This window comes from Microtus oregoni, unplaced genomic scaffold, assembly GCF_018167655.1.
Source record: "Microtus oregoni isolate MIOR12 unplaced genomic scaffold, Mior012 000005F_ref0000423, whole genome shotgun sequence".
In the NCBI taxonomy this organism is placed as follows: domain Eukaryota; kingdom Metazoa; phylum Chordata; class Mammalia; order Rodentia; family Cricetidae; genus Microtus; species Microtus oregoni.
The window spans coordinates 34,756,761-34,782,938 of record NW_024543064.1 but is presented as its reverse complement, the minus strand read 5'-3'; the positions used below and the strand labels follow the sequence as shown (position 1 = coordinate 34,782,938).

At 44.6% G+C, this 26,178-nt stretch overlaps 1 protein-coding gene and 5 pseudogenes across 1 annotated transcript; 3 read left to right on the top strand and 3 right to left on the bottom strand.

Annotated features, from left to right (window-relative positions):
- Positions 1-3,182: 3,182 nt before the first annotated feature.
- On the bottom strand, positions 3,183-4,680 carry LOC121447850 (annotated as a pseudogene).
- LOC121448844 lies at positions 4,610-6,640 on the bottom strand (annotated as a pseudogene).
- A 371-nt stretch (positions 6,641-7,011) lies between these two features.
- LOC121448849 (parafibromin-like) lies at positions 7,012-8,610 on the bottom strand. The gene has a single exon (XM_041653100.1). The coding sequence runs from the start codon at positions 8,608-8,610 to the stop codon at positions 7,012-7,014; it is 1,599 nt and encodes a 532-aa protein (XP_041509034.1).
- A 4,616-nt stretch (positions 8,611-13,226) lies between these two features.
- LOC121448867 lies at positions 13,227-14,456 on the top strand (annotated as a pseudogene).
- A 3,011-nt stretch (positions 14,457-17,467) lies between these two features.
- Positions 17,468-24,277, top strand: LOC121447849 (annotated as a pseudogene).
- On the top strand, positions 21,223-22,148 carry LOC121448864 (annotated as a pseudogene).
- Positions 24,278-26,178: the final 1,901 nt, after the last annotated feature.

The window sequence follows — 26,178 nt, the reverse complement described above, 5'->3', positions numbered from 1 at the left end:
CACAGGTGAGGAAAAATTATGGATACCGTCAAAATTAATAAAGGTTCAGTTTGAAGAAGAGAAGTCACTTGGAAAAGATAAATAACAATTCATTCACAAGGAGGACAGGCATTCTGATGATAAGGATTACAGATAGGTTGGGGGCAGGGTTCTTTTTTTATCTCTACAGGAAAATACTCATCTTCAAAGAATTTAAGGGACCCTGAATATTTAATTACTGATGGATGGAAAATAGTTACGGCCCACTGATTATCAACAATAAAATTCTATATATACTGTAAGTATTGATTTTTTTATATATGTATTTATATGTTTTATTGAACACTTCTTTATAAATGTGTAGAGCTGGTTTTGGAGTTGGACTATGGCTCAGTCCCTCTTCAATTCCAGCCTGTTGATAAGAGATATTTCAGAGTTTCTGTCTCAGGTCAGGAGCCATGAAATGGGACAGAATAAGAATAATTTTATATTTGATAAACTTTCTTTGCCTTTCCTCATATCTGTGTCTTTCTTTATATGTCAGTATATATCCTTGTTGTTAATGTTTAAATTTCCCATAACAAGCAACATATTTTCCTACAGTAATCTTTGAAGATTCCAGGATGAAGATGGGGCCCCACAACATCAACTCAATCTGGCTTTTATGACGTCATGAATTTTTTTTAAGCGCTAATATTAGACCTGTTTTTTGGTACCAACTGCAAGAGACAATTTCAAATGATGCACATTTTTGACAACACTCTGGCTGGACCTTCTCAAAATGCTCAGAGACTAGTTATAATTTTCTTAAGTCAAAGGTTAATTTGGGAATTTTACCATCATTTGCTTTCACAGGGGCCCCTAAGAAGAATGTCGCCCCCATGTCAGCTAGAAGGAATCTAAGAGGACGACGTCCCCTCTCCCAACAGAGTTTGCCCACAGGGTTAGGGACATCTTTTAGTGGTTGGTTTAGGGTTGAGGGGATGGGGAGATATTGTATGGAATTAGGGGTATATAAAAAAAAGGGGGGGGATTAACTGGTTTGATGGGATAATTGGTATTTGTGACTTACTGTTTTTAGAAAATTATATTGGTACTGTTTCTTGTATATTGATATATTGAATATTGAATGTGAGTGTGCCTACCTCTATTTTTGTATAAGAGTACGCTTATATTATATGGATACATCTATCATATCACAATGTACATTTCTACCTCTGGTACTATTTATGTAATAACATTGTTTACATTTTGATGTGTAATGACATTGTTTACAGGTGAAGATCATTGTCTTCATATATTGCACAGTTGTTTATTCTCTTAGTTTTCAAATTAGATAGGTATTGAGAATTAGATGTTTGTCATATTTATTTTTAGGTTAATCAGGTCTTTTAGATACATAGAGATGATATTTAGTATAGATAGTATAATCTTGAGCCTCTTTGAAGAGCTGTAGAAAATGGCCTTTAATCTAACCTAGAATTCTGTGCCATCGAGACACAATTACTCCTGGCAATGCCACTCTACTCCCGAGAGAACGTTGAGCACCAAAGACACTCCACTGGGAGCTTGTCTTCTTGGCAGAACTGGCCTTTGGGTTAAGAAAAACCCATACCTCAACTACTGACTAAGATATGAAACAGGATTGTCTTATCTTGCCAAGACAGGGTAGGATAATTCTAAGAAAGTTCCTTGCATTTGATAATGATATGTCAGTTATGTTAGGCCTTAGCCAAAGTTGGTTGACTCAACATTGCAAACGAGACTTTGGGTGATTGTCCAGGTAGTCAGTTGTCTCTGTCATTTGTTGCACATTTTGGATATCTCTCATTTGTTAAGTAATATTTATTCCCTTCTCAGATCTTTGATGGAGTTGAAGATTATTTAATAGTAGTTACTCTCTACATTATTTAGACTCCTTGAGATAGAATGTCTAGCAAAACTTTTGTTCTCAATATTGTTTGTTATATTTATCATTTGATATTATTGTTATAGTTATATTTGGTTTAGTTCTGTCTTATTTAGACAAAAGGGGGAGATGTAGGGTTAAGACAGCCCCTTGAGGGGCCGGGGTTTGCCTCGGGCGAATGCCTACGAATAAATGGGCGCGCGGGAGGCGGCTCCGGCCCTTTCCTTCCTACCTCCTGTGCCACGCTGGAACTTCGGTTCTGTAAGTTTATCATTAAAGTGTAAATATTCTTTAGTATCTGCATTGCATTTATTTACGCCGATACAGCCCCAACTTGGTTTTTGCTTCTGGCATTTCGCTGAAAGCAATGGAAACCCTAAGACATTTCCTTACTGAAAACAAACCAAAAACTTTTCTCCTCCCTCTTGAAAAATGTTTGAGCTGGGTGTGGTGGAACACAGATATTATTTCAGCACTCCAGAGGCTGAGGCAGGAAACTCTGAAGTCTGAGATCAGCCTGGGTTTCTTTCTTTCTCTCTTCTCTTTTTCTCTCTCTCACCCTCTCCTCTCTCTCTCTTCCCTGTTTCTCTCTTTGTCTCTCTTTCTCTTCCACTTCCCTTCCTCTTTGTGAGGATTCAGAGAGGACTGTGCTGAGAATTGAGGAGAGGCCATTCACATTCTATTCTGGCAAAGAATCTGGTTCTTGCTTTTGAAGATATCCTGAAAGCTGAAGTGAGAGTGAATTTAAAACTCAGTGGGCTAACGGTCAGCGGTGGGAGCACACGCCTTTAATCCCAGCAGTGAGGAAGCAGAGGCTGGTGATATCGATGAGTTTGAAGCCAGCCTGGTCTATAATTTCAATTCCAGGACAGCCAAGGCTGTGCAGAGATACCCAGGCCCCCTAGGGACTATCTTTGCAGAGGATCTGTGTGTATCCTTTGTGGCTGAACGTGAGAAAAGAGCTTCTCAATCAGCCATTTTCCAGCATGTTACCCCGATAGCTGTGTTCTCAGATATTCTCATATGGAATTGAAATTATAGACCAGGCTGGCCTCAAACTCACAGAGATACACCTGCCTCTGCCTCCTCAGCGCTGGGATTAAAGGCATGCGCTACCACGCACATCTTAGACATAAATTTTATTTATTACTTATTTTTTTACAAAAAATAAATATGTGTTTATTTTTTTCAAGGCATTAATAAATGTATTAAAACACTACTAACTTTGATGTCTTTCCGCAGAGTTGCTGTAATTGCTCTATGTATCCCATAGTCTACCCAGGAGTCATCGGTATCAACACTGACCACTGCTTCTGGGATACACATGTAGGGTACCGGTGAGAGGTTCATGGGATTGCTTCAGACGTTTGAGAGGGGGCTCCAGTAAATTGCATTGAGCAGAAGCCAGGGACCCGTATGCTTCAGCCACCAAGTGGGGGCATGAATCCACCATTAACTTCCAGCTTGTGGTCTGAGAGACCTCGGAAGCATGAGCTGTAATAAAATTCAGCACCTGTGTTTTCAGCTGCCCTGTGCTGTGGAGGTCAGCCAGGAAGAGAGTGTGGGCAGCATTCTCCACAGAGAGGTCCCTGCAGAGGGCACTCCCGCACATGACCTTCAAATGCTCCAGGCCATACTTGTCAGCAGCTGCCAGCGCAGCATCTGCCATGCTGTGGAGGACTGGTTCCTTCCCAGTGTAAATGAAGTCCATCATTGCCTTGAAGACTCCAGGTTTCAGGTCATGAATCTCAACACGATTCTTTCTGCTCTCCTCCGTGTCATGTTCAAACATGGCTCTGAAAACTGGAGAGTGAGCAGCTAAGACAGCCTTGTGAGCCTGGAATTCCTGGCCAGCTACCACCAGGCAGCAGTCTGTGAAGCTCGAATTCTTCCGCAGCGCTCCTAGATCATCTCCTAATGGGGCTTCGGGAACCTGGATTCTCGGCTCCGTGCTGTCGTCAGGATTACTCTAGGAGTACGGGACCAGGATCTCAATGCAGAGGAGGGTGAACTGGTCTTCAGGGAGAAATCCATGAGAATGGTCTAAGAGGAAATCTCGAAGGATGAACATTTTGTAACCCCTTGGGTAGCCTGGTAGGAAACTGAATTCTATCCGGCTAGTCTTATGTTCGTTTATTTCTCCCTTGGCGTTTAGGATCCAAAACTTGAACTGTGCCATAATGGGACTCTTTGGAGAGCTGAGCAACTCTATGTTAACTGACAGGTAATCTGAGCTTTCTTCATTGACCCCCTTAGGGTGAACTCTCAAACACCATTTGTTATCGTCTCCTGTTGAGAAAGTTGGGCTTCTAATACTGTCCCTCGTTTCCTCCAGAGTAAAACGGAAGTTGCGGATGGTCTACTTGCAGGAGAAATTCTGCATGTTCAACAGTTCATAGTCCCAGCTCTGGTCTATGGTGTCCTGTGACATTTCTCCTGGAGGCAGTTTGCAGGTTAAACTGGATCCAAAATTAAAAAACTAGGATTTGTCTTCTCTTGGCTCAGTCCAGGAGGTTAGACGAGCCGATTGCTCTTTAATCGATGCTGGAAATGGGATGAAGAATTCTCTAATGCCAGTGAGGAAATGGTCTTACTGCAAGGTGAGGGCAAGCAGGCAATCTGTGTTTATTTTTAAAAATAAAATGGAAAGAACTGGCAAAGAACAAGCCCTGGGATAGAGAAGTCGCTGTCAGTCAGTCAACAGACAACAAGGACACAGCCAAGGGTAGGTGCCTAGTCCAAAGGGCAGAACTGACCGCGAGTTGCTGGTCTGTGTCTAGCAAGACAAGCATTAGAGCTGGATGTCGGGCTGTCCTGGACCACCACCACCACAGCACCGCACAGCCTCGGAGAAGCTACATGTCCTCCACACTCCACTTGTAGGCAAGCTCCTCCCCAGCCTTCTTGCTGGCGAGCCAGGCAAAGCGCTTCTGTTCGAAGCCATTGGATCTGTCCACTCCATCCCAGTGGTAGCCAGGCCAGATACTGAATCTATTGGGAGGAGGTGCAGGACTATTACAGCGAGGCCTCGCTTTCTTGTGCTTGTTCTCCTCAGCCTTATTCTTCTTAATGAAGTCGGCCATCGGGTCCCCCACTCTTTCTTGTTCTCTCAGCATCTGATCCAGATCTTCATCATCGACACAGCGGGCCAGAGGCTTCTGCATCTCCTTCATGGCATCCTCTACATTCTGCTGCTGTTACCGGCTCTGAGCAAGCCCTTTGCCCCACTGGGCATAGAGCTCATCTCTGTCTGAGTCCTTCTCTGCTTTTCTCCTCTGCTCCAGGCGTTCCAGCTTCAAATTCCTCTTCTGACCAGACTTGTCTCGAAATACAGTTTCAGTGAATTCAAACTGAGCTCCAAGGGCTGTGTTGTCTCGGTCCTGTTTTTGGCGTTCCTGCTGCTCCCGCTGGACATCGGGCACCAGCCCAGATTTTGCTCAGGAATACATGCGTGCAGTCTTCCTCCCGGGATGGGGACTCCTTCGAGGAGGAGAGAGATCCGAATCAGAAGATTTGGTCCTCTGTCTTCTCCGGGGTGGAGAGAGGTCAGAGTCAGAGCTCCGGCGCCTCTGTCTCTTCCGTGGCAGTGACAGATCTGAGGCAGAATCCTGGTGTCCTGGAGTTTGTGTTTGCCATGGAGGACAAAGATCTGAATCAGAGGCTTTTTGACAGACACCTGAGGAGCAAGCTGCCATTTCCGCTGAGAAAGGTCATCAGAGTCCTGCCCACACTTGCTGACCTTGGAGAGTGACAAGTGAGAGGGTCCCAGCCCCCTCTGAAGTACAGTCTTGCTGGAGGGTGCAGCTTTACTACTCTTAGTTCTGGGCAGCTCCAAATCCGGGGAGTAATGACGGGCCCTCCTGAAAGGAGATGGATCTGGGGAGTCATGACGGGCCCTCCTGGGAGGAGATGGATCTGGGGAGTCATGACGGGCCCTCCTGAGAGGAGATGGATCTGGGGAGTCATGACGGGCCCTCCTGAGAGGAGATCGATCTGGGGTGTCATGACGGGCCCTCCTGAGAGGCTGTGGGTCTGAAGTGTCAAAAGTCCTCCTATGTGTGGCTGTGTCAGGAGAGTGGTTATGGACCCTTCTGGGGGGAGAGACACCCGAGGAACCAGGATAGCCTCTCCTAGGGGATACACCTGAAGGCTTCCTGAGGAGAGAAGCATGTGAGTCATGGCAGAGCCTTTTAGGAGGAGAGGTGTCGGAGTCATGACGGAATCTCCTTGGGGGAAAGGGATCTGGGGTATAATGATGGGCCATCCTGGGAGGAGATGGATCTGGGGTGTCACGACAAGCCCTCCTGGAAGGAATTGGATCGGGGGTGTCATGACGGGACCTCCTGGGAGGAGATGGATCTGGGGTGTCATGACGGGACCTCCTAGGAGAAGCTGGATCTCGTTCATCATGATGGAAATATCCATCTCCACTGTGGTCTCCCAGGAGCTTCCATTTGCCACTGGAATAGAAGGCCGCCATCTGCTTTACCTCTTCTGGACGCTCATCCACAAACTCAGCCACCACAGGCAAATCTCCATCCTCTTCTTCCTCCTTTTCCGGCTTAGCAGTAGAGATAACTGCCCAGCCCACATCATCATCAATAATCCGCAATCCATTGCCAGTGGTGCCTCCGGGCTTTGGTCCTTTTTTGTACCTCTTCCGAAGGGACTCTTCCTTCCTGGCAGGCCATGTGCCCCAGACAAGTAACGCTTCAGATATTCAGCTTTGGAGAGTGGTGGAGCTGCCACCATGACAGTAATGAGGGAGAGGCTGACCTACAATTTTTTTTTTATAACCTGCATTTATTTCAAAAGAAACAAATTTTAAGTAATGCTAATTTAACCAATAGAGAAAAAGCTTCTATCAAAATATACAATTTCCATTGCAGACTAGAAGGCTAATATAAAAAAATAGTTGTAAGCCAAAAAATTGGCTTGTATGGATGGGAGGAAATGCCCCTTTGAAGCACACAGCATCAAACGAGGTCTTATAAAAGACTGCTCTGTGGTCTTCTTCATTTGCAAGTTCTTGATGAATTCATAAAGCTTGGGTTTCAGTCTGTAGATCAAGCTATATCCATGCTTCTTAAACCAAGTTTGCAGAAAAGGAGGAATCAAATGATTCAGAATCTCAGGTGGGCTTTATGCTTGACCATGTATCTATCCAATGTTTCCCAGAAACGTAAGAAAACTGGTCGATCCAAATGACGCTTATAATAGCTGAGTTCTAATACTGTTACATCCCATTTTTGAACATTTGGATCTAGACGAACTTCATCATACTTGAGGTGGAAGGCTTTAATTTTAGCAAATATGTCAACTGGTGATCCATTGGGTAGAAGCCATGGCCAACCTTTGAACTGCCAAGCAGGACCTTGAACAAAAACAGCTACAACCCGATCCCAGTCTTGAGGCATAAGTTTCAGGGGCTGGTCTACTACTCTATAAGGTGCTGTGACACTAATTGCTGTGCCCCCTGGTTGCATCTGATCTTTTCTTCTCTGTATTAGTGTTTCATTTTCTCGTTGACAACCTTGTTTCTTCTTTTCATCTGATGGGACAAACTTTAGATCCTGTAGAAGGTCTTTTGCATTAAGCATAGTTATTAAAGAAGTGGTAGCTGCAGGGATAATAATAATGGGCGTTCGTGATCCTTTCTTCTGATTTGGGGGCGGTCTTGCTTGAGAAACTGGTCTAGGTACAGGCCGGGCTGCAGGAGTTTGAGTCTTACGGGCAGATGCACCTTCCGTTACAGATTTCAGTGTCATGCCATGGTATGTGCCCATAGTATCAATCTTAAAGCCTTCCATTTCTTCTTTGCCTTTGAATCTCTCCTGGTCATATCTGTTGTAGGCCACTGGGATAGACTGCTTTGTACGCAAAGTAGGATCCACAGGGGCTGTATTTGGAGCAGGCCGCTGTTCAGGGGCACGCCCTTCTTCTCTGTCTTTTACAGATTGAAGAATTGCAAAAATGTCCTTGGAAAAAGTTTTTCCTGTGCTTTGTAAGATAGTTGCTCTTGTTCTCCACACTCTCTCTCTGCTGACAATATCTCTGGTCACATCTACCTCAGCAGCCACAAAACTCCTCTGTTTAAGGGCAGTTATATCACCATCTAGATCAGTCTTGATAGTAGATCTTTTCTTAGCCATAATTTTGGCTTTGATTGAAGCAATTTTTTCCACTGACATGGCTTCAGACAAAGACCTAATTTGTTCAGTCTGTACAATCCCTTCTTTATGGCCTTCCAAACGAGCTGCCAATCTCTCTTTATCAAGACGCACACACTCTTCATCCTCAATTCGTGGTTTCTTTGCTTCTGCTAAAACTTCATCTGCAGCTCTTTTGACTTGAGTGCACCGCTGAAGACCTATTTCCAAGGGTGCACTCCTATCGATGCTGGCTGATGTTGATGCTTCCCCATTGAGATATCCAAGTAGATCTTTTCTGTCAGGTCTTCTAACCACAGGAATATTTTCAGTAGCTGCACATCGGACATAAGCAGGATGAGAAAGGTGTACATTATTAAGTAGAAATAAGATAGACTCCAATGTGTAGTATTCTCTGGGTTGGCCTTTCGTTCCAGTCCCCCAAACGACATAGTTGGTCTTCACGTTCTTGGGCCAGGAGAAGAACTCCCCGAAGATGACTTCGTCTCCCTTGACCACGATCTCCTTCTTCTGGATGTTGTACTGTCGCAGGACACTGAGCACGTCCGCCATCTTTGCCGCCTTCGCTGCCGCTGCGGGCCCAGGGCACCACCTTTACTGCCGGGCACCACTGCCGCTTCTCCCCTTTGCTTCGCCCTCTGCCTCAGCCGCCGCTGCTGCCGCGAACCAACAGCCGCCACACTAACAGCCGCCCTCGTCTATGACAGCAGCACGGGCAGAAGCCACCGACCTACAAATTTTTAAAAGTTCAATATAGTGCAATGCAAATAATACAAAACCTTGTCTCAAAAAGAATAAATTGAATTTTAAAATAAAATCATTATTTACGATGAGACTCTCATGTCTCAGGTTTCTTTGGTATTTGACAAATACTTTTTCTGAGTATTTTACTTTCTTACACTCTTAAATATTGTTTTGCTTTTTATATTTTGAGTCAGGGCCTGGTCCGTGAAGACCAGGATGCCCTCCAATTCACAGAGATATGCCTGTCTTGGCCTACTAAATATTGGGATTAAAGATGTTCACCCCTCAAGCCCTGGCTTAAAACTTTTCTAAATGAAAAATTTCAGTCTTTTCCTTAAGTCTGTTGCTAACATAAGAGTTATTTGGCATGTGTAAGCCAAGAAAACACAAAGCCGTCTGGCGAATAAACAGCAAACCAATATGCAAGCAAAGCCTGCAGATTCACAGACTTTCTGCTGTTCCACTCAAAAGAATATGTCTATCCTACACTAACGTCGCAAAAGCACTATGGGAACTTTTAAAAGAGTTTTATTATACAAGTCATGGGTTTAAAGCAGAAAAGAATGTATAGGAAACATATTTACTTTATATAAGAAAAAAGAAAGGCTGGAGGTGGTGGCACACACCTTTAATCCCAGCACTCAGGAGGCAGAGGCAGGCAGATCTCTGTGAATTTGATGCCTGCCTGGGCAACAAAGTGAGTTCTAGGATAGCTAGGACTGTTACACAAAGAAATACTGTCTCAAAAACCAAACAAAAAAAAGAAATAAAGGTTTTGGGTGTTCTCTGTTTGTTTTTGAAGATGACTCAATTTCAGAGAAACTGAGAAGCCTGCTGCAACCATACAGGCTGGGCTGCTAAGGATCAGGAGGTGTAGAGAATCTGGAGTAAGTCTCAATAAGCTGTAGCACAATGAACAAAAACACAGACACAGATATTGGGGTTCAACATGACGACCAGAAAAGCAAAGCAGCTACCCACTACCACATACCTCTCCTTCAGTCCGAGTATGGTGGCGATCCTGCCTCCAGGAATCCTCAGAATGAGACTGGCTCAGAGCTGTCTCCTCCTGTCTTATATTCCTCTCTAGGGCGGGGAAAAGGGCGTGTACCACTCCCGCCCAGTTTCTATGACCAACTAGTGTGGCTACTTGGATTAAAGGTGTGTGATGCCACTGTCTGGTCGGTGAGGCTGACCAGGATGTTTGTTTTACACTCTGATCTATAGGCAAGCTTTGTTTCCTAAAATATAAATGAAATATCATTACACTAAGCATTCTGACAGTGTGACTGCCTAGATCTAGTGCCGACCAGGGCACCACACGCTCCTCTGCGATATCAATACTGCCTCAGACCAACATCTGAACCCATTCTACTCACCGTAACAGGGGAAATCATTGCTTTCCAAGTTCACGTGAACATGGAGTCAAATGTGTATCTATAAATGTCAGAAATCAGAGGCAGAGGTCACAGGAAGCAGTTAGGTGAGAAGGAAATGTCCAGAAGAATGGATCTCATGTGGGTGAAGACACGTAGAAAACACACCAGGGAGAGCCAAGCCACTTTATTTTAAATTACCTGAGGAGCAGGAATGGCTGGACAGGGAGATGCCTCGGGAAAGAGGGTACATAGCAGAGGGGATGAGAAGACTGCCTCGGATGGACAGTTCATTTAGCTCATCCTTCTTACAAGTCCTTATAGGTCACACCGCAAGACCTTGGGGCCCTTTAGGAACAGATCCTCTCGCCCAAGGCTGTGGGCATGGAACTGAGAGCTCTTGGTTCCTGGATAGAAAGGGTGTTCTGAATTTCTAAGAGGAAGTAAAATGACAAACCAAGCATTAGCGAGACTGTGATGTGCATAAAACCAGGCCCTGGACATCCTGGAAAGGACGCGAAGGCCTGGTTTGTATATGCCCATGAACAGGTGCTTCTCACTGAGCACCTGTTTCTGTCCCCAACTGCAATGAGTGATGTAATGGGGAATGTAGTGGAACCTGTCCTGGAACTAGCTATTTTAGACCAGGCTGGCCTTGAACTCACAGAGATCCTCCTGCCTCTGCCCCCCTCTTGAGTGCTGGTTTCAAAGGCATGCACCACCATCGTCTGGCCCCGCTTACTGTGTTCTTAAATCTTTGTGTTTCCTGGCTGTCGATGGAAAATCCAAAGGCCAAGTAATCCAAGGTCAGGGCTCAAGGAAGCTTTTCCTTATTCCTTAGAATGTTTCTGAGTAGGTGCTCAAGATGAGGACAGGACAGTGCGGTGGGGGTAAAGGCACTGTGTGCCACACCAGCATACCAACCTGAGTTTGATATCTCGGACCCATGTAAAGGAGAGAGAGCAAAATCCATGAAACTGGCCTCTGAGTCCCACAGGTACATTCCTATATACACAGTAATAATTTCTGTCAACTTAACAGTAAACTATTGTCACCTGGGATAGGAAACCACAACTGTGAGATTGCCTAAATCAGATGGGCCTTGCTCTGTTGTGGGAGCTGCAGGGCGGCAATTCGCCACCCACCTCCCACCACTGGCTAGCTTTACCTGAAATAACAACACACAAACTGTATTCTTTTAAACACTGCCTTAAACACTGGCTCTCCCTGGTGTGTTTTCTACGTGTCTTCACCCACATGAGATCGAATCTGCTGGACATTTCCTTCTCACCGAACTGCTTCCTGTGACCTCTGCCTCTGATTTCTGACATTTATAGATACACGTTTGGCTCCACATTCAGGTGAACTTGGAAAGAAATGATTTCCCCTGTTACAGTGAGTAAATGGATTCAGATGTTGGTCTAGGCAGTATTGATGAGATCAAAGAGGAGCATGTGGTACCCTGCTGGGCAGTAGATCTAGGCGGTCACACTGTCAGACTGCTTAGTGTAATGATATTTCATTTATATTTTAGTAAATAAAGCTTGCCTAAATCTCAGAGTGTAAAACAATCCCCCTGGTAGCCTCAATGACTAGACAGTGGCATCACACACCTTTAATCCAAGTAGCCAGACTAGTTTGACATAGAAACCAATCGGTAGTGGCGCACGCCCTTAATCCCCGCTCTAGAGAGGAATATAAGAAAGGAGGGAGACAGCGCTCAGCCAGTCTCATTCTGAGGATTCCTGGAGGCAGGATCTCCATACTGGAACTGACAGAGAGGTAAGTGCTAGTGGCTGGCCGCGTTGCCTTTCTGGTCGTCATGTTGAACCCCAATATCTGTGTCTGTGTTTTTGTTAATTGTGCTACAGCTTATTGAGACTTACTCCAGATTCTCTTCACCTCCTCATCCTTAGCAGCCCAGACTGTATTGTTGCAGCAGGCTTCTCATTTTCTCTCAAGTTGAGTCATCTTCAAAAACAAACAGAGACAACCCAAAGCATTTCTTTTTCTCTTAGACTGTTTTGTTTTTATTTTTTTATTTTTGAGACAGTGTTTCTCTGTGTGACAGCCCTAGCTGTCCTAGAACTCGTTTTGTTGCCCAGGCAGGCACCAAATTCACAGAGATCCCCCTGACTCTGCCTCCTGAGTGCTGGAATTAAGGGTGTGCACCTCCATCCAGTCTTTTTTGGTCTTAAATAAAGTAAATATGTTTCCTATACATTCTTTTCTACTTTCAACCTATGACTTGTGTAATTTAAACTGTTTTAAAAATTCCCATAGTGCCGGACGGTGGTGGCGGATGCCTTTAATCCCAGCCCTCGGGAGGCAGAGGCAGGCTGATCTCTGTGAGCTTGAGACCAGCCTGGTCTACAAGAGCTAGTTCCAGGAGAGGCTCCAAAACCCCAGAGAAACCCTGTCCCAAAAAACCAAAAAAATAAAATAATATAAGTTCCCATAGTGCTTTTTCGATGGTAGTGTAGGATAGAAATATTCTTTGGACCTAAATCTGGAGTGGAACAGCAGAATAGTCTGAGAAACTGTAGGTTAGGTTTGCGTATTGGTTTGCTGTTTATTTGCCAGACGGCTCTGTGTTTTCTTGGCTTACACATGCCAAATAACTCTTATGTTAGCAACAGACTTGAGAAAAGACTGAAATTTTTCATTTAAAAAAGTTTTAAGCCGGGGCTTTAGAGGTAAACATCTTTAATCCCAATATTTAGGAGGCCAAGACAGGCATATCTCTGTGAGTTGGAGGGCATCCTGGTCTACGTGGACCAGGAGACCCTGTCCCAAAAAATAAAAAGCACAACAAAATTTAGAGTGTAAGAAAATACAATATTCAGAAAAGTATTTGTCCAATACCAAAGAAACCTGAAACCTGAGAGTCTCATCATAAATAATGATTTTATTTTAAAATTAAATTTATTCTTTTTGAGACAGTGTCTTGTATTATTTACATGGCACTGTATTGAACTTTTAAAAATTTGTAGGTCAGCCCTCTGTCGCTCACGCTCATCATCTCTCGGTGGACTTGGAATCCTGGCCGCCACGGCCACGATGGCGACGTCGGGCTCCACGCGGAAGCGGCTGCTCAAAGAGGAGGACATGACCAAAGTGGAGTTCGAGAGCAGCGAGGAGGTGGACGTGACCCCCACGTTCGACACCATGGGCCTGCGGGAGGACCTACTGCGCGGCCTCTACGCCTACGGCTTTGAGAAGCCTTCAGCAATCTAGCAGCGCGCTATGAAGCAGATAATTAAGGGGAGAGATGTCATAGCACAGTCTCAGTCTGGCACCGGCAAGACGGCCACCTTCAGCATTTCAGTCCTCCAGTGCTTGGATATCCAGGTTCGAGAAACCCAGGCTTTGATCTTGGCTCCAACAAGAGAGTTAGCTGTACAGATTCAGAAGGGTTTGCTGGCTCTGGGGGACTACATGAACGTACAGTGCCACGCCTGCATTGGGGGCACCAATGTTGGGGAGGACATCCGGAAGCTGGACTATGGGCAACATGTTGTGGCAGGCACCCCGGGACGTGTCTTTGATATGATTCGCCGTAGAAGTTTAAGGACACGGGCTATCAAGATGTTGGTTTTGGATGAGGCTGATGAAATGCTGAACAGAGGTTTCAAGGAGCAGATCTACGATGTGTACAGGCACCTGCCGCCAGCCACACAGGTGGTTCTCATCAGTGCCACATTGCCTCACGAGATCCTGGAGATGACCAACAAGTTTATGACCGACCCCATCCGCATCTTGGTGAAGCGTGATGAATTGACTCTGGAAGGCATCAAGCAGTTCTTCGTGGCGGTGGAAAGAGAGGAGTGGAAATTTGACACCCTGTGTGACCTCTACGACACGCTGACCGTCACCCAGGCTGTCATCTTCTGCAACACCAAGAAGAAGGTTGACTGGCTGACAGAGAAGATGAGAGAAGCCAACTTCACTGTGTCATCCATGCACGGGGACATGCCCCAGAAGGAGCGCGAGTCCATTGTGAAGGAGTTCTGCTCTGGTGCCAGCCGTGTGCTCATTTCTACAGATGTCTGGGCTCGCGGCCTGGATGTCCCTCAGGTGTCCCTCGTCATTAACTACGACCTGCCCAACAACAGAGAACTGTACATTCACAGAATCGGGAGATCAGGGCGATACGGCCGCAAAGGTGTGGCCATCAATTTTGTGAAGAATGATGACATCCGCATCCTCAGGGACATAGAACAGTACTACTCCACCCAGATAGACGAGATGCCCATGAATGTGGCTGACCTGATCTGAAGCTGGTGCTCGTGCATCAAGGGCCTGGATATGGCGCCTATCATGAACTCGTCCTCTGAACGGGAACCCTCTATTAAATGGGGTTTAAATGAACTGTCTTCTCACAGCCCCTCAGGAAGACGCTTGGGCGCTGCCATCTTTTCTATCCCACATGTAAATAATCCAATGCTTTGAGCCTTTTACATTAAACATGGAAATTTTCCCATGAAAATAAAATTGTAGGTCAGCCTCTCCCCTGTTGCTTCCATGGTGGCAGCTCAACTTCTCTCCAAGGGTGGATGTCTGTAGCGTTACTTGTCTGGAGCAGATACCGGCAAAAAAAGACCAAAGACACAAGGCACTGATGGCAATGGATTGCAGATTGTTGAATATGATGTGGGCTGGGCAGACATGAAGGAGTACTGTGTACTGGTTTGCTCCTTATGGCTTACCCAACCTCCTTTCTTATAAAACCCAGGACGACCAGCCCATCGATGGAGCCACCCACAATGGGCTGGACCCACACCTATGATTAACTAGTTAAGAAAATGCCTTACAGCTGGATCTTATGGAGGTTTCTTCTCCGTTAATCTTCCCTCCTTTCAGATAACTGTGGTTTGTCTATCAGGTTGATATACGACTAGCCAGTACACACAATTAGCCAGTTATTGGGGCACATGTTCATAATCCCAGCACTAAAGAGGCTAAGAAAAATGTGGGCCATGTATTCAAGGTTAGCCTGAGCTACGTAGCAAGCGTGTCACAAACAGACAAACAAAACAAGGCCTCCCTCAGTTAGGCAGGCATGGGCCATGTGAGATATGTCTTCAAAATTAATAACATAAAGAAGAGCCAGGTGTGTTTTGCATGCATGCTAGTAATCTAAACTCTTAGGAGGTAGAGGCAGGAGGGTCAGAATTTCAAGGCCGGTTCCAGAGCATGTTTGATGCTAGTCAGTAGTACAGGAGAACGTGTCTTAAAGGGGGTTAAGGAGAAAATATACACACTATAATCTATATTTAACATAGTAATAAGCCTTGTGGTCTTCAAAGAGTTCAAGTTCAAATCCTTGCTCCCTACCTTGTAGTTATATGAACCAAAATATATTTAACCTTGTTACATCTCCAGTCCTCATAGTAAAGTAGAAACACAATCAGTGGCTAAGTTCCATTAAACATTCCATTCTTGTCACAACAATTGCCTATTTTCTATAGTGTTTATAGTGAATGTCTAGAATCTTGAGTCAGAAAGACACTGTGATGCTTAATTTTAATTGCCAAACTCAAATGGGTAATAAAATGCCCAGAGCACCAGGGGAGCACACTTTTGGGTGTGTGTAAATATTCCAGAGTGGATTAACTGGGGGGTAGGAACACTGACTGGCCCTGAATATAGGTGGCACTGACATGTGAACGAGCATCCACGCGTTTCTGCCACTGTGGAACCACTGGGCACCAAGCCTTCCTGTGATGGTGGACAGTGTCTCCTCGAGCCTCAAGCCAAAATAACCCTTCTTCCTTCAAGAGGCTTTAGTCAGGCACTTAATGAGAGCGTCTGGAAAGGAAATAATACAGGGATGGGAAAGTAGGAGCACTGTCGTAATAAACTTGACCACACGCCTTCTGGACTGGTGTGTGCGAGGGGTGCTGAAGAGCCTGGAGCTATAGGGTGAGAGAAGCCCTAGCCCTCTCTCTCTCACTCTCTCTCACAGAGATCCACCTGTCTTTGCCTCCAACGTGCTGGAATTAAAGGCATGCACCACTGCCCAGTGTAGCGAGCTTCATGGTGTCACACCTGATGGAGTTGTATAATCAACTCCTGAGATGGTTAAGGCCTGACCTATGCTATGATCACACAATGATTATCAGCTGCCTGCATATGCGTGAACCTATGGGCAGTGTTCTCCTGGCAGTTCGGGCTTGGCAGACCATGCCTTCTTAAGGGCTGGGAGAGGGTTTGCCCAAGGAGAGAGAAGAAAGGGAGAGGAAAAAGAGAGAGAGGAGAGAGAGGAAAGAGAGGGGGAGAGAGAGAATTGTAAAAGGTCTTGGAATAAACTGCAGTGAGAAGAGCTCCAGTGGTCGCGTCTTCCTTGCTGGACCAGGGTGGCCACGACAGCCTGGCGATCTCTTTCTTCTTCTTTCTTCCTCTCTTTTTCTCTTCCACTCTCTTAGTCTCTCTCGTTCTATCTCTTCTCTCTCTCTTGTTTTTCTCTTTCTCTTTCCCTCCTTTACTCTCCAACACTCTCTCCTTTTCTTGTTTTTCTCTCTTGTTCTTTCTCTTTTGCTCTCCCACGCTCTCTCTCTCCTTCTTGCTGTCCTTCCCTCTCCTGTCCTCTCTCTCGCCCTATTTCTTTCTTTCTTTTTTTTTTTTTTTGAAACAGCCCTTACTCTCCTGGAACTCACAGTGTAGAATAAGCTGACCTTGAAATCAGAGCTCCACCTGCCTCTGCCTTCCAAGAGCTGGATTCTAGGTATGCTCCATCATTGCCCAGCCCCAGCCTGGGTTTCTTAATGAGACACCTTTCCTTCAAAAAAGGAAGGAAAGTCCTGTGAGCAAAGATATGTTATTTTTTGAAAATAAAAATAAGAAATTGCGGGGCTGGAGAGGCTCAGTGGTTACGAGCACTCTCTGCTCTTCCAGAGGTCCTGAGTTCAATTCCCAGCAACCATATGGTGGCTCCAAACCATCTGTAACGAGATCTGGCGCCCTCTTCTGGTGTGTGGGTATAAATGGAGGCAGAAAGTTGTATACATAATAAATAAATTTAAAAAAAAATAAGAAATTGTCAGTTTATTATGCTATGATAGTAACAAGACTCCCTCAAACCAAGCAAGTTGGAATTTGAAATCCCTTATCTCTCCCTGTGTAGCTGAGAGTGTAAAATCAGACCTGTTGAGCTACAACAAGGAAATTTGAGAGAGATGTAGTGGCACACACTGTAATCCCTGCATCTGTGAGGTAGGGGCTGGAGAATAAAGATTTCACGGTCATATGGGCCACACAGCAGAGTTAAGGACTCAACAAATCGAAACATGAAAGTAATTATACTTTCTGTGCTTGAGTGGAACATCTAGGGTCTGTCAACCCAGGAACTCTCTGGTGTTAACATAGTGGGTAAGGTCACTTCCTGCCAAGCCTGATGATCTGAATTCACCCTTAGGTGCCACATGGTGAAAGGACGGAACTGACTGATCCGGGTGCTGTGGCACATGCCCGTAAATAAGTTAATAAATATATGGCTATAAAAATGAGGACGGACTTTTGGTCACACTGCATGTGTACTTTGTTACTATCCAGGCTGGCATCATCTCTTGTGCACTCAATAAACTTTTAGTCCTAAAATAAGGTTGTTGGCAACCCCTTACAGTATTTGAAATAAGTTTTAAATGGCAGATTGCTCAAGTTAGCTAACTCAGCAGGCAGTTACATCTAAGTGAGAAAATAATAGTAAAGTTCCTCGTGCTTAAAAAGAACTGTTTCCATTTCCTCTCTGACGGTTCAGCAGTTAAATGAACTTATTTTACAGAGGACCCAGGTTCAGTTCCCAGCACACGTGACAGCTTACAGCCATACAGCCACTGTTATGCCCAAGTTTATTATCCCCAAGAGGAAACCGGATTCTGACAGATTCTGATGTAAAGCAAAAGAGGGTTTTTTAATATTCAAACTTGAGTTTGAACTATACCTCTACCACACCAATGCAGTGGGTGAGGGAAGTGTAGCCTGAACCCGGGAAGGGGGGAACTTTTAAAGGGGAAATGCCATAGTAAGGGGCATTCATGTCCTGTCATCCTGGGATTGGGTAAGGAGGGCATAGGGCAAGGTAGTCTCTGAAACCATTGGTCAGTTTTGGGGCACGAAAACCCTAAAAAAGCCCCATAAATAACTGACAAGGTATCTTCAAGGGTAGGCTGCCTCTTAGGAACATCTGAACCCCGTTAAAGTTTATGGCCCTGCTCCCTAGCTCCTTAATTGGCTATTTTCAGGGTATCCATCCAAATTGCGCTATCGCAGCACATATCTGAGCTGAGATCCCCCCTCATTATGTGGCTTAAGATGATGCCCCCTCTTTAAAATGGAGTCTGCAAAGTCAGGTCCTCACACCACCATTAACTCCAGTTCAGGGGATCCAAAGCCCTGTTCTAGACTTCACAGACAACAGATGTGCAAGTAGCGCACAGACATACATCCAAGTGAAACACTCAAACACGTAAAGAAAACATCCTGAAGCAAGACAGTTCCATTTTTCCTCCTGTTGAGGACTGCTTGCTTTTGGAATAAATAAGAATCACTGTGGAGCCTGTTAAAATCTCCAGGCCTCCTCCAAAGAGATTCTGATGCTCCAGGTCAAGTAGAAGATGAGAACTATGGATCTTTCTACTTCCCATGTAGAGTGGATCTATGTAACATGTACGTCCCTCTTACTGTCTACGTTGTTGTCTAAGTTCTCTGGGATTGTGGTTTGTAGACTGGCTTTCTTTGCTTTATATTTAATAACCACCCATGAGTAGTACATGTGATAATTGTCTTTCTGTATCTGGGTTACCTCACTCAAAATAATGTTTTCTAGTTCCATCCATTTTCCTGCAAACTCAAGCTGTCATTATTATTTTTTTCTGTTGTGTAGTACTCCATTGCGTAAATGTATCACTTTTTTTTTTAATCCATTCTTTGGTTGAGGGGCATTTAGGTTTTTTCCAGGTTTTGGCTATGACAAACAAAGCTGCTATAAATATCCTTGTGGCACGATTGGGCATCCTTTGGATATATACCCAAAAGTGGTATTACTGGTTCTTGAGGAAGGTTGTTGCCTAATTTTCTAAGAAATCGCCACACTGACATCCAAAACGGTTGTACCAGCTGGCATTCCCACCAGCATTCAGAAGTGTTCCCTTTTCCCCACAATCTCTCCAGCATAAGTTGTCATCAGTGTTTTTGATCTTGGCCATTCTTACAAATGTAAGATGGAATCTCAGAGTTGTTTTGATTTGCATTTCTCTGATGACTAAGGATGTTGAACTAAGGTGGGGGCAGACACTGCAGTACCACAGTGCACATGTGGAGGTCAGAAGAATCTGGGCCTCAGTCCTCTCACTTTGCCACGTGTGTCCCTGAAATCAAACCCTGTTTCTGGGCTTGACCACAAGTGCCTTTACCTCTGAAGCAGCTCACCTGCCCAGTAAAAGCTATTTATTAACCAAGTGTGACATGGAGCCCACAAACTGAGGGAGAGTATTTTGTCTGTTATTGAATAAAAATCAGCTATGGAGTCACAGAGGAAAACAAAGCCTGATATCTCAGGGTTAGAAAAGGGTAGACAGTCACAAATTCCAGGTCACCATGGTCTATACAGTGAATTACTGCCATCCAGGACTACACCTGTCTCAGACACAAATAAACAAAAATCTCCTGAGTAAATTTTGAGCATGGGGACCTTGGGGGAGGATTGAAGGCAGGAGGGGAGAGACAGGGAGGGGTAGAGAGAGAAATGTAGAGCTCAACAAATATCAATAAAAAATTATTAAAAATAAATAATAAAAAGGAGGAATTTATTTTTCTTTATGTGTAAGTGAACATACATGTTTGTGAGAATATGGAAGCCAAACAGTGTTCTTTGAGTGTTGTTTACCTTCAGTTTTTTTTCTCTCTCTCTTTGTTTTGTTTGTTTGTTTTCATTTTTCAAGAAGGGGTTTCTCTTGTAACAACCCTAGCTGTCCTGGAACTAGCTGGAACCCACAGATCAACCTGTCTCTGTCTCCAGAGTGCTGGGATTAATGACCTTGTGGTATCACTGCCTGGCCTGTTTGTTTGTTGTAAAGAATTTATATTAAAATAAATTTAAAAAAAGCATTTATGTGGATGAATGTTTTTCCTGCATATGCACTATGTTTGATCCCTTGGAACTTGGGTTATGGACTGCTGTGAGCCACGCTGGGTGCTGGGAATTGAACCTGTATAGATTACAAGAGCAATAAGTGCTATTGAGCCATTTCTTCAGTCCCTTACTCTTTGAGGCAGAATCTCTTAATGATCTGGAACTTGACATGTGGGTGTGACTAGCTAGCTCTCAGGATCTGCTTCTCCAGGGCAGGTTTTATAAACAAGGTCTCTCAGGCCTGACTTCTTTTTTAATATAGGTTAAAGTTATGTTTTCCCTTGAAATATGGCTTTTAATGGAGAATCCCAGCAGTAGGGAGGTAAAGGCAAGATTACCGTCTTTGCAATGTATAGCAAGTTCAAGGCCATTCTGACCCTGTCTCACAAAACCAAACCATGTTAATACACATCTTAGGCCTTCATGTAACAGTCCTGACTCCCATCATGCAAACAGGATCCCCTTATTCTGTTCCAGAAGTTTTCAGAACTGCAAACAGAAGTCATGATGACTATGAGGTCCACCCCAACCGGTGCCCTAAGATTCTAGCCCAGAATGCAGCCCATGTGGCCGGGGCTGCTTACTACTACCAATGACAAGATGTGGATGCTGACCTGTGGGGGACCAAGGTTAGAGAATGAATACATGTGAATGAATGAGTGGGGACTGAGAGAAAATTAGTAAAAGCCCCTTCACGTATCCCTGTGAGGTTCCACATTACATCACCTTCCTTTCCTGACATTGATACATAACCCAGAACAAAGAATCTGGGGTCCTGACAAATAGGCCTCCTGCTTTCTGGTTTACCTGAGGACATCACAGTCCAAAAGCTTGGGCACTTTTAATATTTTAAAACTCTCTCTTGGTGAGTGGGCGGGGCTTGAGCTTCACGGAGATTCTGGGGAAGGTGAAATGGAGGGGAGTGTGTCTAACGTAATGGTCTGCAACCTGGCCTACACCGGGAAACTGGATGAGTTGAAGGAGAGCATTTTGGCCGATCAATCTCTAGCTACTAGAACCGATCAGGACAGCAGAACAGCATTGCACTGGGCATGCTCAGCCGGTCATACAGAAATTGTTGAATTCTTGCTGGAACTTGGTGTGCCGGTGAATGATAAAGATGACGCAGGCTGGTCTCCTCTGCATATTGCTGCTTCTGCTGGCCGGGATGAGATTGTAAAGGCCCTGCTGGTGAAAGGTGCTCAAGTGAATGCGGTCAACCAACATGGCTGCACTCCTCTCCATTATGCAGCCTCAAAAAATAGGCATGAGATTGCTGCCATGTTACTGGAAGGTGGAGCTGATCCAGATGCTAAGGACCATTATGAGGCTACAGCAATGCACCGGGCAGCAGCCAAGGGTAACTTGAAGACGGTTCATATTCTTCTGTTCTACAAAGCAGCCACAAAACATCCAAGACACTGAGGGTAACACTCCTCTACACTTAGCCTGTGATGAGGAGAGACTGGAAGAAGCAAAATTACTGGTGACCCAAGGAGCAAGTATTTACATTGAGAATAAAGAAAAAAAGACACCCGTGCAAATGGCCAAGGGTGGCCTGGGCTTACTACTCAAGAGAATTGTAGAAAGTTAAGCAGCTTGGATTTATTCTTTATATGTTTTGTTGTCCTCTCTGTCCTGGAAACTGTTGTATTGTGCACAAGGCATCTTGAACTAACAAACATGTTTTCTCACCTCCATAATCTTAGAACATGTTGTATTGCTCCTGCTGAAGAACCTGTTCCAAGCTTACCACCCACTTTTAAGGCATCGGAAAACTGTTGGGATTGTTCTATTGATGTCATTTATTGTTCTCCATTAAATCTTGATGAATTTGGAAAAAATAAATAAATAAATAAATAAATAAAACTCTCTCTTGCAGCCGGGGTGGTGGTGACACACTCCTTTAATCCTAGCACTCAGAAGGCAGAGGCAGGCAGATTTCTTTGAGTTTGAGGCCAGCCTGTTATACAAGGGCTACTTACAGGACAGGCACCAAAGCTACAGAGAGAGCTTGTCTCCTAACAAAACAAAGCAAAACAAAAAAATCTCTCTGGAGAAATGGTTTAGCAGTTAAGAGCACTGACTGCTGCTCTTCCAGAGGTTCTGAGTTCAATTCCCAGCAACTGTATGGTGGCTCACAACCATCCTTAATGAGATCTGGTGCCCTCTTCTGGCATGCAGGAATACATGGAAGCGGAACACTGTATACATTTAAAAAAAAAAATAAATCCGGCAATTGGTGGCACACGCCTTTAATCCCAGCACTAGGGAGACAGATGCAGGGAGATCTCTGTGATTTTGAGGGCCAGCCTGGTAGACAAAGTGAGTTCCAGGACAGGCTCCAAACTACAGAGAAAACCCTATCTCAAAAAAAAAAAATAACTAAATACATAAATCTTAATTTTTTTTTTTTTTTTTACTGTGTTCTGCATGCCCTTATGGAGACCAAAGGGACAACTGCTAGAGTCAGGTCTCCCCTTCCACCATGTGGGCTGTGGGGATGAACTGAGGTTGTCAGGCTTGGCTTGCAAACACCTTCCCTCACTGAGTCACCTCACCTCTACCTGCTCTTTTTTTTGTTTTTGAGACAAGGTCTCTACACTTGAGGCTGTCTTAGAACTCACTGTGTAGGGCTGGCCTTGAACTCCCTGAGATATTTGCCCTAGTAGTACTGTGATTTAAAGCACAGGCAGCCAAGCCAGACAGGATCTGTTTTTGTTTGTTTGTTTTGGGGAGAGGATTTATCTGTGTGATAAATAACCTGACTATTCTGGAAGTGTGTAGACCAGGTTGACCTCAAACTCACAAAAAACTCCAGCCTTTGCCTCCCGAGAGCTGGGGCATATGCAACCACTGCCCAGCTTGCCTGCTTTGTTATTAAAACTTTGTGTTCCCTGGCTGTCTCTGGAAAATCCAGGGCGGGGGTAATGCAAGTCAGGTCTCAAGAGAGCCCTTCCTGATTCCTTAGAATGTTTCTGAGTAGGTGGTGAAGAGAAGACAGGACAGTGAGGTGGGGGTAAAGGCACTGTGGGCCACAGCAGCATACCAACCTGAGTATGACCCCTGGGACCTGGATTTTCCAGAGGCCGTGAAGAAACACAAAATTTTAAGAACAAGGCAGGCAAACTGGGCTGTGGTTGCATAAGACCAGCACTTGAAAGGCAAAGGCTGGAGTTTTTTGTGAGTTTGAAGTCCACTTGGTTGACACAGTTCCAGAACAGGCAGATTTTTTTAAGACCCCCCCCCCCCCCAAATTAAACAGATCAGGCCAGGATTAGTTGCAGGCGCCTTTAATTCCCCTATTCAGGGGGCAGAGGCAGGTACTGTCTCAATCAGTTCAAGTAGAGCCTCCACAGTTAGTTCTAAGGTTAAGGCCTTTTGTTGCTCTTGCAGAAGAGTAGCATTCATCACCCACAAGGTTGCTGCTCACCCTCTGCTGGCCTCTGTAGGTACTGCTTGCACATAAAAATAAAGGAAAAAAAGCTTCAATAATGGTAGCTGGACTTAGTATCAAAATGGCCTCTGTAACTCTGCTTTTCTTTTCCCTTCTCTTCAGTACATAGCAGGTGTGTGCATATACCCCCATTTGGGCTGGTTTGCTATCAGAGGGGTAATGTTGCTGCCAGGGATTGAAGTGCCTAAATTGCCATCTAGAAAGCCCCCTGATTGTGTTCCTACAAGAGCTGGCCACATCACTCTGCTTGAAGGCTTCAATTTCCATTGGTGTGACTGGACCTACAGTGATGCCGTGACTCCTGCAGAACGGTACTCAGAAGAACAGAAGATCTACTTTTCCACCCCACATGCACAACATTTGGCCCTATTAGGCTTAGCCCAGCCCTTGGAACACCCTAGCACTACATCTGTACGATCCAGTTCCATGCTTACCAAGCCTCAGAATTCCAGCAGAGCACGAAGCTGGCTTAGCCCCAGTGTCTCATCATCTCTCTCCCTGGGCCATTGATACCTTTCCCTTGTGGAATCCCACTTTGCTAGATTTATTTGGGGTATAATTTGGGTTTTGAAAAAGCACTTTTTTTAGTTTTTCAAAACAAGATTTTTCTGTGTGGCTATGGCTGTCCTGGAACTCACTCTGTAGACCAGGCTAGCCTCTAATTCGGTGATCTGCCTGCTTCTGCCCTCTGAGTGTTGGGATGAAAGATGTGTGAAAGAAACACATTTATTTTGATATTTCCCGAAGCTTGTCAAAGAGAGTCAAGACTCAATTTACATTGGTCAAGACAAACGCATTCAACACAGACTCAAAATCAACAGTTGCCTTCAAATATTGGACTCATGCCATTTATATTTTTGTGTAGTACTGCAAGATACTATTTGGAGGTGTGGTTCTCAATCTTCCTAATGCAGTTCCTTATGTTGTGGTAACCCCCAACAATAAAATCACGTTCATTGTTATTGAAATAAGTGATTTTGTTTTGAATCATAATGTAAATGTTTTCCCAATGGTCTTAGGCTATTCCCTGTGAAGACTCCTCCAACTCCTAAAGGGGTTTTGACCCATAAGTAGAGAATTGCGATTTAGAGGATCCTAGGGGTATACATACACCCTTTAAATGGTACCACCACATAGGGCTAAGCCAAGAAATTATGTAAATAAATGACTTTGAAACTGTAGGACCTATAGTAGTGATGTTACTACTAAAGGCTTAAAGAATCTTACCATCAAGCCTGCCATCCGTCCTCATGGAAGGAGAGAACTGACTCCTGGAAGCTGTACTCTGACACCATATACACTGATGTACCCCTCTCCCCATGAACATGTGATTTAAGAGAAAGAAAAGAGAAATGGTCAAGGTGTGGAGAGTTCGCTCAATGGTAAGAATCTCTTCCAGAGGTCCTGAGTTCAATTCCCAGCCACCATATTGTGGCTCACAACCCTCTGTAATGATATCTGGTGCCCTCTTCTGGCCTGCATGTCTATCTGTAGGCAGAACACTGCATATAGAATAAATAAAATCCTAAAAATAAAATTAAAAATTAATGGTCAGGCCTATCAGATCTTTACTCCCAGAACTCTGAGATAAGTGCAAGATTAAAGCTAACCTAGGCTGCAAGGCAAGACTGCATTTGTGTGTAGGCCAGAAGCATGTCTTATTCTTCTTGAGGCTGGAATTTAGAGGCATTTGGGAGCCATGTGCTGTGTGTTGAGACAATGTGAAGGCGTAAGTCACAAACAATGCCACACCAGGTTGGAATTATGATTAATAGGGTGGTATTTATTTAAAGGGGAAAAAACTTACAGATCACCGTCCCAGACAACAGCCCTCTGCACAACCAGGAAGGGAGTCTAGTCGCAGGCAGAACAGGAAGTGAAGAGAGAGAGGAGAGGGAAGTGGCTGCATTTTTAAATGGAGTGAGACCACGCCCCAATGGGCTGATATCTCAGCGGCTGTAGGCTGGAGGAGCGGGAGGACCTCCCGCAACACCTCCCCCTTTTGTTTAAATAAGAGAGTTCTAAACCTACTATGAAATTATATACAATAAGTACAAATATCCTATTCTAACTAGCTTAGGTCTTATGTAATAAATAACTTGGCCAAGTCATGAGAGAAAGTAACTACATTTATATAGTCTTCAACCCCATCGAAGATCTGAGAAGGGAAATAATGTTACCTGGGTAATTAGGAAGTTCAGTAAAACAACTTCCAAAACATGCAACAAATCACAGAGACAACTAGCTACCTGGGCAATCACCCAAAGTCACGTTAGCAGCATTGAAGCAACCAACATTGGCTAAGGCCTAACATAACTGACATACCATTTTCAAAGGCAAGCAACTTTTCAAAACTATCTTACCCTGTCTTGGCAGGATATGACAGTCCTGTTTTATCCATTGATGCATGC